The 12113-nt window shown below is 46.0% G+C and overlaps 1 protein-coding gene across 3 annotated transcripts in view; it reads right to left on the reverse strand.

Moving 5' to 3' along the window:
• The window catches only part of LOC118358027 (EGF-like repeat and discoidin I-like domain-containing protein 3), a 264375-nt gene extending 256494 nt beyond the window's left edge, over window positions 1-7881 (reverse strand). For 2 of the 3 annotated variants that reach the window (XM_035735396.2, XM_035735395.2), the window contains exon 1: window positions 7419-7881. In XM_035735396.2, the coding sequence (XP_035591289.1) occupies window positions 7419-7482 (64 nt within the window). In that variant the 5' untranslated portion in view covers window positions 7483-7881. The remainder of the gene's footprint in view (window positions 1-7418) is intronic. The other variant, XM_035735397.2, reaches the window with a different exon arrangement.
• Between the last annotated feature and the right edge of the window lie 4232 nt (window positions 7882-12113).

A 12113-nucleotide genomic window follows, 5' to 3' on the forward strand; every position in this document is an offset into this window, starting at 1 on the left:
TGCCTAGAGTGGTTCTCAATCAGAAGCAGGTGTTTATCGTTGTCTCTGATTGGGAACCATATTTAGGCAGCCATATTCTTTGAGTATTTTGTGGGTGATTGTCTCCTGTTTCTGTGTTTTGCACCAGTTAGGACTGTTTCGGGTTTACACGTTTCTTGTTTTGTTCATGTATAGTTTTTCTTATTAAAAAAAACATGAACTTCAACCACGCTGCATTTTGGTCCGCCTCTCTTTCATCAGAAGAAAACTGTAACAGAATCACCCACCCCAAAGGACCAAGCGGCGTGGTGACAGGCAGCGGCAGCAGGAGCAGCGAAGTCAGGACTATACGACTTGGGAGGAAATAGACAGGTGGGCGGTTGACCAAGGGAGAGTGCCGGAGCCCGCCTGGGATTCGCTGGAGCAGTGCGATGAGGGATATAGGAGAATGGAGTTGGAGTGACGAGCACGGCGGCGTGGATGGAAGCCCGAGAGTCAGCCTCAAAAAATGATTGTGGGGGGTGGGGGGGGGTCACACAGGGAGTATGGTGAAGCCAGGTAGGAAACCTGCGCCAACTTCCTGTGCTTCCCGGGGGGCTAGAGAGACCGGACAGGTACCATGTTATGCTGTGGAGCACACTGTGTCCCCAGTGCGGGTGCATAGCCCGGTACGGTACATACCAGCTCCGCGTATCGGCCGGGCTAGAGTGGGCATCGAGCCAAGTGCCATGAAGCGGGCTCTACGCATCTGGTCTCCAGTGCGTCTCCTTGGGCCGGCTTACATGGCACCAGCCTTGCGCACGGTGTCCCCGGTTTGCCTGCATAGCCCAGTGCGGGCTATTCCACCTCGCCGCACTGGCAGGGCGACCGGGAGCATTCAACCAGGTAAGGTTGGGCAGGCTCGGTGCTCAAGAGCTCCAGTGCGCCTGCACGGTCCGGTCTATCCAGTACCACCTCCATGCACCAGCCCTCCGGTGGCAGCTCCCCGCACCAGGCTTCCTGTGCATGTCCTCGGCCCAGTACCACCAGTGCCAGCACCACGTACACGTACCAGGCCTACAGTGCGCTTCGCCTGTCCAGCGCTGCCAGAGCCTTCCTCCTCTCCAGCACTGCCGGAGTCTCCCGCCTGTTCAGCGCCGCCAGAGTCTCCCGTCTGCCCTGAGCCCCCAGAGTCTCCCATCTGCCCTTAGCCGCCAGAGTCTCCCGTCTGCCCTGAGCCGCCAGAGTCTCCCGTCTGCCCTGAGCCGCTAGAGCCCCCAGTCAGCATGGAGCAGCCAGAGCCGCCAGTCAGCCAGGATCCGCCAGAGCCGGCAGTAAGCCAGGATCCGCCAGAGCCGCCAGTCTGCCAGGATCCGCCAGAGCCGCCAGTCAGCCAGGATCCTCCAGAGCCGCCAGTCAGCCAGCATCTGCTAGTCAGCCAGGAGCCACCAGTCAGCCATTCAGCCAGGAGCCGCCATTCAGCCAGGATCTCCCAGAGCCGCCAGTCAGCCAGGATCTACCAGAGCCGCCAGTCAGCCAGGATCTGCCAGAGCCACGAGTCAGCCAGGATCTGCCAGAGCCATCAACCTGCCTGAGCTTCCTCTCAGTCCTGATCTTCCTGTCAGTCCTGAGCTACCCCTCAGTCCTGAGCTACCCCTCAGTCCTGAGCTACCTCAGTCCCGAGCTGACCCTCAGCCCAGTGGGGCCCTCTGTTAGGGTTCTTAGGCCAAGGTCGGTGGCAAGGGTCGCCACTAAGGACGCTAAGTTAGCAGACTAAGACTATGTTGGAGTGGGGTCCACGTCCCGCGCCAGAGCCGCCACCGTGGACAGACGCCCACCCAGACCCTCCCCTATGGGTTTAGGTGTGCGGCCGGGAGTCTGCACATTTGGGGGGGTACTGTCACACCCTGGCCTTAGTATTTTGTGTATTATTGTGGTTAGGCCAGGGTGTGACATGGGTGATTATGTGTTTGTCTTGTCTCAGGGTTTTGTAGATTAATGGGGTTGTGTTTAGTATAGTATTCTATGTAAGTCTATGGTTGCCTAGAGTGGTTCTCAATCAGAGGCAGGTGTTTATTGTTGTCTCTGATTGGGAACCATATTTAGGAAGCCATATTCTTTGAGTATTTTGTGGGTGATTGTCTCCAGTCTCTGTGTTTTGCACCAGTTAGGACTGTTTCGGGTTTACACGTTTCTTGTTTTTGTAGTTTGTTCATGTATAGTTTTTCTTATTAAAAATACCATGAACTTCAACCACACTGCGTTTTGGACCGCCTCTCTTTCACCAGAAGAAAACCGTAACAACCACATAGATTTTCAGAATTAAAGTTACACGAAGCTAACATCTCCTGCCCTCCAATCTCGATTCAAGCACCCCATGAACCGAAGACAATGCGCTAGGTTAAATCAACAGCCATCGCCAAAATCACACAATCTCATGAACTAATTTAGAATCCACAGGACTGATGGGTAAATTGAAGGGTTCTTGAGATGTATAATGATTTCTTCGCAGATTGACAAAGATACCACGGACATTCGATAAAATATATTTATCCTTCCGCTCTTTCTCTCGCACACACACAAACACACAACAGACACCTACACTACATTACCAAAAGCATGTGGACTCATTCGTCGAACATCTCATTCGAAAATTATGGGCATTAACCTCATAGTCCGCCCCATCCCGCATGCGGTCGCGTTACTACAGCCTAAAGCTCATTACCATAACGCAACGTTAGCAATTTCTAAAAATCGCAAAGTAAAATGAAATAAATATGCCTGCTCTCAAGCTTATCCTTTTCTTAACAATCCTGTCGTCTCAGATTTTCAAAATATGCTTTAGAACCAGAGAAAATCAATAATTTGTGTAACAGTGGTGATAGCTAGCTTAGCATTTAGTGTTAGCATTTAGCACCCAACATATTCACAAAAACCAGCAAAGGGATCAAATAAAATAATTTACCTTTGAAGAACTTCAGATGTTTCAATGAGGAGACTCTCAGTTACATAGCAGATGTCCAGTTTTTCCTGAAAGATTCTTGTGTAGGACACATCGTTCCGTTTTGTTACTATGCATTTGGCTACCGAAACTAACCGAAAATTCAGTCACCTACACGTCAAACTTTTTTCCGAATTAACTCCATAATATCGACTGAAACATGGAAAACGTTGTTTGAATCAATCCTCAAGGTGTTTTGTCATATATCTCTTCATTGAAATGGCAGTCCTAGAAGCCTTCTTTGTTCTCTGATTCGGATGGAAAAATACTGGTAGCTGACTTTTGCGCACCAATTTCCACGCAGACACCGTGCGGGACACTTGGCAATTGTAGTCTCTTATGGTCAATCTTCCAATGATATGCCTACAAATACGTCACAATGCTGCAGACACCTTGGGGAAACGCTAGAAAGTGTCCGTTCATTCCTGTCGCATTCACAGCCATATAAGGCGATCATGGAAAACGTACCTTCAGAAATCCTGTTCATTTCCTGGTCGCTCAAACATCTTGGTTTTGCCTGAAGCTTTTGTTATAAGGCACTCACAGTGAAAATCTTTGCAGTTCTGGAAACGTAAGAGTGTCTTCTTTCCAAAACTATCAATTCCAAGCATAGTCGAGCATCTTTTCGTGACAAAATATTGCGCTTAAAATGGGCACGTCTTTTTATCCAAAAATGAAATAATGCCCCTAGTGGACTAACAGGTTAATATGGAGTTGGTCGGCCCTTTGCTGCTATAACAGACTCACATTTACATTTACATTTAAGTCATTTAGCAGACGCTCTTATCCAGAGCGACTTACAAATTGGTGCATTCACCTTATGACATCCAGTGGAACAGCCACTTTACAATAGTGCATCTAAATCTTTTAAGGGGGGTGAGAAGGATTACTTTATCCTATCCTAGGTATTCCTTAAAGAGGTGGGGTTTCAGGTGTCTCCGGAAGGTGGTGATTGACTCCGCTGTCCTGGCATCGTGAGGGAGTTTGTTCCACCATTGGGGGGCCAGAGCAGCGAACAGTTTTGACTGGGCTGAGAGGGAACTGTACTTCCTCAGTGGTAGGGAGGCGAGCAGGCCAGAGGTGGATGAACGCAGTGCCCTTGTTTGGGTGTAGGGCCTGATCAGAGCCTGGAGGTACTGAGGTGCCGTTCCCCTCACAGCTCCGTAGGCAAGCACCATGGTCTTGTAGCGGATGCGAGCTTCAACTGGAAGCCAGTGGAGAGAGCGGAGGAGCGGGGTGACGTGAGAGAACTTGGGAAGGTTGAACACCAGACGGGCTGCGGCGTTCTGGATGAGTTGTAGGGGTTTAATGGCACAGGCAGGGAGCCCAGCCAACAGCGAGTTGCAGTAATCCAGACGGGAGATGACAAGTGACTCCACTCTTCTGGGAAGGCTTTCCACTAGAATTTGGAACATTGATGCAGGTACTTGCATCCATTCATCCACAACAGCATTAGTGAGGTTGGGCATGGATGTTGGACAATTAGGCCAATTCATCCTAAAGGTGTTCGATGGGGTTGAGGTTAGAGCTCCATGCAGTCCAGTCAATTTCTTCCACAACGATCTTGAAAAATAAATTCTATATGGACCTTTCTTAGTGCACAGGGGTATTGTCATGCTGAAGGAAAGGGCCTTCCCCAAACTGTTGCCACAAATGCGCAGATGATTACGGGTCTCGTACCGTGTGTTATTTATTTAAGCTACTCCTCGCTCTTTTGTTTTGGGTTTCTACCCTGTATTTTATTACGTGTTTGTTTGGTCTTTGTCCCCGTGCCTTTACACAGCACGCCGCAATTTGGGTTTAATAAAAAAAACTATTTTGCATTCCTGCACCTGTCTCTCGTATCATTGATGCCAACGTGACATGCACTAACTGTATTTTTATTCAGATATTTGGAACAACACAAATAAATATTCATAACATTTAAAACTATATACATGTAAAAATATATACAAAAATAAGACTCATAAATATCAAAAAGTAGTATCAAAGACAAATAGAAACAAATTTGTTGATTTGGCACTCGAGCATCAATACATTACCCATCCCCCAACATTGTCAACCAAGAGTCAAGAGTAAACCAATTCACCTTGGTGGTGTGCAGACTGGTTTTATATTATTCTCAATGATTTCACACAAACCAGAAAAAAATTCAACAATATGTGAAACTTTATATTCACAGTTTAAGAATCAGTTGTGGTTTATTTGGTCGTAGTGTGACTGATTTTACTAATTGCATTGGTACTGTACAAAGTTAGTGGTGTGCTATTTGATAGATTCCCCCTCTCCCCCTACCTCGGGCTTCCAGTGGAGAGACCTGTGGTCAACCTACACCGCCCCCTCACCATCTCGTAGTTCTGAGTGGGAGACCTTCCCAGGCAGTAGCCTGCCTAGTTCACAAACTAGAATCAGGGCGCCCACTCCGACAAGATTAATTGACCCACAGTCCCACACGGTGACGTGCAAATGACTCGTGCCGCCGCCGGCATGATGCCGCCCTGGGCGGCTGCACATGTCGCCTATACCTAAATCCGCTACTGCTCTTCAGTAACAGTTGAACATATCAAAGGAGGGTAATTGGCAGGTCAATCAAGTAAAAATTACTCAGTGTAAAACATTATGCAATATGAAATATTCTATGGTCACCATAATTGCGCAGGATAACGGGTGATTTCTCAATCATAATCTCTCAATGTTGATTAGTCATTTGCATTCTACAAACTGCAGTCAATTAACATTAGCCTAATCGGAGATGGAAGAGGAAGAGAGACACCCCACTGGCTGTTATTTTATTCTGTATTTGTTTATGGTTCAATGAAAGTCAAAGAACTAAGTAGACCAGACCAAATCAATCACATGTATTTATAAAGGCCTTCTTACATCAGCCGATGTCACAAAGTGCTATACAAAAACCCAGCCGAAACCCCAAACAGCAAGCAATGTAGATGTGGAAGAAAGGGAAAAACTCCCTAGAAAGGGAGAAACCTAGGAAGAAACCTAGAGAGGGACCAGGCTCTGAGGGCTGTCCAGTCCTCTTGTGGTTGTGCCGGGTGGAGATTATAACAGTACATGGCCAATATGTTCAAACGTTCATAGATGACCAGCAGGGTCAAATAATAATAATAATCACAGTTGTTGTAGAGGCTGCAACAGGTCAGCACCTCAGGAGTAAATGTCAGTCGAAAAGTAGCACCTCCGGCATAGCCACAGGCAGAACAGTTGAAATTGGAGCAGCAGCACGACCCAGCCACTATTGCATTGGTGTCTATGGGAGACACACCCAGTTTGGTAGACCGGAACTGGCCTTTTTTATGGTAAATGGCTTGAGTGAACTATCTTCATGTATCCACAATCTTTGGCCTAATCCCCTCTCAGCAGAGTTTAACATGCAACAGTCCTATTGGTAGCCTGTTCAATGGAATCCCAGGCGGAATTGCATCGAGATGTTTTATGATGTCATGGGTAATATGGGTTCAGCATTGCAACTAATGTAATAATGGGAAGAAGAAGCAACGGTTTGTCATTCTCTGACATTGATGAGCAAGATTACATCTCCTTCCATCCTTCTTTGTTTAATTATTAGCTTCCACATTTTGATCTGCTCCTGTCGCCTTAATTATATGTGGTAACTCAACGCATAAAATGATGCTACAGAGATTAGTCTTAAACAAAAGGATTAGTCCTTGGGAACGACATATGTGCACTATGAACATATCGTTAGTGTACTTCTATTTAATTAAACACGAGTTTAATAGTTTCCGCTTAAATCATATAGAGCAAATATATTCGCCAATCTTTAAACTTTCGAGAGAATCCACATGTTAAATCATTTTACTCCACTTGATTAAATTAGAATGTGGCTCTGGTATATCCTGCTGTATCCATCAATTGCGCTCGTATAGGCTACGGAGTCGTCTTGTAGTTGCACTTGATATAAGGCGACTAAAAAGAACATCTGAAGTCCTGTTATTAGTTAGACATTTAGAAAAACAACAGCTGAAGTCCTGTTATTAGTTAGAAATGTAGGTCCCAGCCACCCCAGTAGACTAACATGGAGAGTAATGTCATATTGACAGAATTTGAGCGCCTTAGCCTACAGTTGACACAGTATTTCAATTGGGAAGGCTAGTGTGCTTACTCGTTAAAATCGGTATTATCATCTCCATAAAATGCCACACACTACTGGCAAATCCCAAAATAACTCAGTTAACACTCACTGTATATGTCTACTGTGTTTTCCATTTGCATAATATGACAAGCAGCGCGTATTTAAATTATTTTGTCACATTCCGTATTAAAATATTACATATTGATAGGAAGTCAAATGTTTATTATCGCCTCAGATAATCTGCTTTAGCTGATGTCATTTGATTTACAGCAAACCACCTAGTCTTAAACCTTTGCCTACTTCCTCTCGACTATACTCATCCATAACCAGTAATTGCTCTCCTCTACTCACCTTTCACAAAATGTGGGACAGAAGCGCTCAAGCAGAGGACGATGGATACGAGTAACGGTCTCATCCTCTTTCAAACAGCAGGTTTCACTTCCAATGTGGGGAAATCAAGAAGATGAATAACTTTTCACGAGCAGTATGGCTAGTCTCTGAGTGGTAGTAGCCTAGTGGTTTTATACCTCCTCGATTTGTGGTGGTAAGTCCTCTTATTTTCCGGAGAGTCGCAGACGCACTACCTGGAATGCCGAGTGTTGAAACAAGTGTGTCAGGGCTTCGCTGCCTGCCTTCTCGTCTTACCGCAGTGGTGCGCGATGCGCTGTGATAGACGAGAGATTGTGCGTGCTGGTCCCGGGTAGACGGTTTCACTGAGAGTGCGCGTGAGTGTCAGGCAGTGTGTGTCCGAATGTGTGTGTACAAACCCTGGCGGTTGAGGAGCGCGCAGTCGGCTACACGGTCTTTCACAGTTATCCAACTGGGGCGCTGTCTCACTGATAAAGACAAACCCCTGCTCCTCCCCACACGTGCTGATACTGCCAATACAAAACACCGTCAAATTCAAAAGGGTGCAGACCTACATTTTATCAGCCACTCTTCTCCCCGTACTCTATTCTTCCACCGGACCTCTGGGAAAGAGGGCTATGCGCACTCATGAAAACCAGGTCCCTGAGTTTAGCTGCTCCCAGCTCCAATTTGTAAACTAAAAAAAATGCTGGGTTAACAACAACCCAATTTGGGTTATTTGATGACCCCGAACTGGATAAACATTGGACAGATCACATGCTGGGTTATTTTGACACAGTTGGGTTGCATGAATAACCCAATATTGGATTACCCAAACATGTGTTAATTTAACCATTAGTTGTTGTCCTCTGCTCCTGGTCTAAGGCACTGCATCTCAGTGCTAGAGGCGTCATTACAGATCCTGGTTTGATTCCAAGCTGCATCACAACCGGCCGTGATTTGGAGTCCCACAGGGTGGCACAAAATTGACCCAGAGTTTCCGGGTTAGGGTTTGGTCGTGGTAGGCGTCATTGTAAATAAGAATTTGTTCTTAACTGACTTGACATTATTATTTACAAAACCACTAAATGTGTTTGTTTTTACATATCCCAACATTAGGCTAAGCATACAGCTCTACAAAGGCAAAACGCAGTAAGTAAGTCATTTTTTGGAACTAAAATATAGACAGATAGCCATTTCTGATACCATGATATATTCTGATCATCTGGCGAGTTCTTGTCAGGAAACTAGATTAAACAGATAATATATAGTGCATTTGGAAAGTGTTCAGACCCCTTCACTTATTCCACATTTTGTTATTTTACAGCCTTATACTAAAACTTATTGAAATAATGTTTTCAGTCTACACACAATCAGTCTACACACAATACCCCATAATGACAATGCAAAACCAGGTTATTTTTTTTGCAAATGTATAAAAAAATTCTAATGAAAAATCACATTTCTTCCATTAAAGAATGATGATGGCCACAGTGTTTTGGGGGACCTTCAATGGTGCAGAAATGTTTTGGAACCCTTCCCCAGATCTGTGCCTTGACACAATCCTGTCTCTGAGCTCTACGACAATTCCTTCGACCTCATGGCTTAGTTTTTGCTCTGACATGTGTAACAGTTTAGCTTCCGTCCCTCTCCTCGCCCCGAACCAGGGACCCTGTGCACACATCAACAACTGACACCCACGAATCATCGTTACCCATCTCGTCACAAAAGCCACGGCCCTTGCAGAGCAAAGGGAACAACTACTTCAAGGTCTCAGAGCGAGTGACATCACCGATTGAAACGCTATTAGCGTGCACCCCGCAAACTAGCTAGCCATTTCACATTGGTTACACTCAACCCCTTTTGACCTCCTCCTTTTCCGCAGCAACCAGTGATCCGGGTCAACAGCATCAATGTAACAGTATAGCTTCTGTCCCTCTCCTCGTACCTACCTGAGCTCGAACCGGGGACCCTCTGCACACATAGACAACAGCCACCCTCGAAGCATCGTTACCCATCGTTCGACAAAAGCTGCGGCCCTTGCAGAGTAAGGGGAACAACAACTTCAAGGTATCAGAGCGAGTGACGTCACCGGTTGAAAATCTATTAGCGTCCACGCCGCAAACTAGCTAGCCATTTCACATCAGTTACATATGCACTGTCAACTGTGTAACCTTCTATTGACAGGTGTGTGCCTTTCCAAATCATGTCCAATCAATTGAATTTACCACATGTGGACTCCAATCAAGTTGTAGAAACATCTCAATGATGATCAATGGAAACAGCATGCACCAGAGCTCAATTTCGAGTCTCAAAGCAAAGGGTCTGACTGCTTATGTAAACAAGGTATTTCTGTTTGTTATTTTTAATAAATGTGAAAAAATGTCTAAAAACCTTTTTTCACGTTGTCATTATGGGTTATTTTGTATAGATTGATGAGGAAAAAATGTATTTAATAAATTTCAGAATAAGGCTGCAAGGTAACAAAATTGAACATTCCCCGATATACAAACTGTTAGTGAGGTACACTGCATTGTTATTGATTGAATGAATACATCCCTTTATGCCCCTGGACACATCATCAGTGATGTAACCTGGCGTCATAGGGTGTTTTGGGTCTTTCAACATCAGACACCCTCACCCAGGCGATCCAGTCAAGGTTAATCAGACCCCAACTTGTGTCCTGGTGGCGTTACGCTCCTCCCCATGGATCTCCTCCAGAACCATCTTGAGTTTTTTTCAGCTGCCTCAAAGGTGTTTCTGATGGCTCTCCTCCTCTTCGCTCCATTGATGCTAATCCCTCTATAGGCTCTATAGAGGGATTATCAAGCAAAACTGCTGCAGCCCACCTGGATAGGCATTTACCTTACCAACCCTGCTTCCGGCAGTAAATGACCTGTCCCTCATACTTGGCTCTCTCCCTCTCGTAAACCTCCTCCAGATGATCTTTCCAAAGACGGTCAGCTCCAGAAAAATGATGGTCTTTGTGGACTCTGAGACCGCAGTCTTAAAAACAAAGGTGCTATCTGGAACCTTAAAGGCTTTTCTTATGGGGATAGCCAAATTGGAATACTTTTTTTTCTGTCAAATCAAATCAAATCAAATTTTATTTGTCACATACACATGGTTAGCAGATGTTAATGCGAGTGTAACAAAATGCTTGTGCTTCTAGTTCCGACAATGCAGTGATAACCAACAAGTAATCTAACTAACAATTCCAAACTACTGTCTTATACACAGTGTAAGGGGATAAAGAATATGTACATAAGGATATATGAATGAGTGATGGTACAGAGCAGCATACAGTAGATGGTATCGAGTACAGTATATCCATATGAGATGAGTATGTAGACAAAGTAAACAAAGTGGCATAGTTAAAGTGGCTAGTGATACATGTATTACATAAGGATGCAGTCGATGATGTAGAGTACAGTATATACGTATGCATATGAGATGAATAATGTAGGGTAAGTAACATTATATAAGGTAGCATTGTTTAAAGTGGCTAGTGATATATTTACATCATTTCCCATCAATTCCCATTATTAAAGTGGCTGGAGTTGGGTCAGTGTCAATGACAGTGTGTTGGCAGCAGCCACTCAATGTTAGTGGTGGCTGTTTAACAGTCTGATGGCCTTGAGATAGAAGCTGTTTTTCAGTCTCTCGGTCCCAGCTTCGATGCACCTGTACTGACCTCGCCTTCTGGATGATAGCGGGGTGAACAGGCAGTGGTTCGGGTGGTTGATGTCCTTGATGATCTTTATGGCCTTCCTGTAACATCAGGTGGTGTAGGTGTCCTGGAGGGCAGGTAGTTTGCCCCCGGTGATGCGTTGTGCAGACCTCACTACCCTCTGGAGAGCCTTACGGTTGAGGGCGGAGCAGTTGCCGTACCAGGCGGTGGGTGATACAGCCCGCCAGGATGCTCTCGATTGTGCATCTGTAGAAGTTTGTGAGTGCTTTTGGTGACAAGCCAAATTTCTTCAGCCTCCTGAGGTTGAAGAGGCGCTGCTGCGCCTTCTTCACGACGATGTCAGTGTGAGTGGACCAATTCAGTTTGTCTGTGATGTGTATGCTGAGGAACTTAACTTGCTACCCTCTCCACTACTGTTCCATCGATGTGGATAGGGGGGTGTTCCCTCTGCTGTTTCCTGAAGTCCACAATCATCTCCTTATTTTTGTTGACGTTGAGTGTGAGGTTATTTTCCTGACACCACACTCCGAGGGCCCTCACCTCCTCCCTGTAGGCCGTCTCTTCGTTGTTGGTAATCAAGCCTACCACTGTTGTGTCGTCCGCAAACTTGATGATTGAGTTGGAGGCGTGCGTGGCCACGCAGTCGTGGGTGAACAGGGAGTACAGGAGAGGGCTCAGAACGCACCCTTGTGGGGCCCCCGTGTTGAGGATCAGCGGGGAGGAGATGTTGTTGCCTACCCTCACCACCTGGGGGCGGCCCGTCAGGAAGTCCAGTACCCAGTTGCACAGGGCGGGGTCGAGACCCAGGGTCTTGAGCTTGATGACGAGCTTGGAGGGTACTATGGTGTTGAATGCCGAGCTGTAGTCGATGAACAGCATTCTCACATAGGTATTCCTCTTGTCCAGGTGGGTTAGGGCAGTGTGCAGTGTGGTTGAGATTGCATCGTCTGTGGACCTATTTGGGCGGTAAGCAAATTGGAGTGGGTCTAGGGTGTCAGGAAGGGTGG

Source organism: Oncorhynchus keta, chromosome 25 (genome assembly GCF_023373465.1).
Source record: "Oncorhynchus keta strain PuntledgeMale-10-30-2019 chromosome 25, Oket_V2, whole genome shotgun sequence".
Classification (NCBI taxonomy): Eukaryota; Metazoa; Chordata; class Actinopteri; order Salmoniformes; family Salmonidae; genus Oncorhynchus; species Oncorhynchus keta.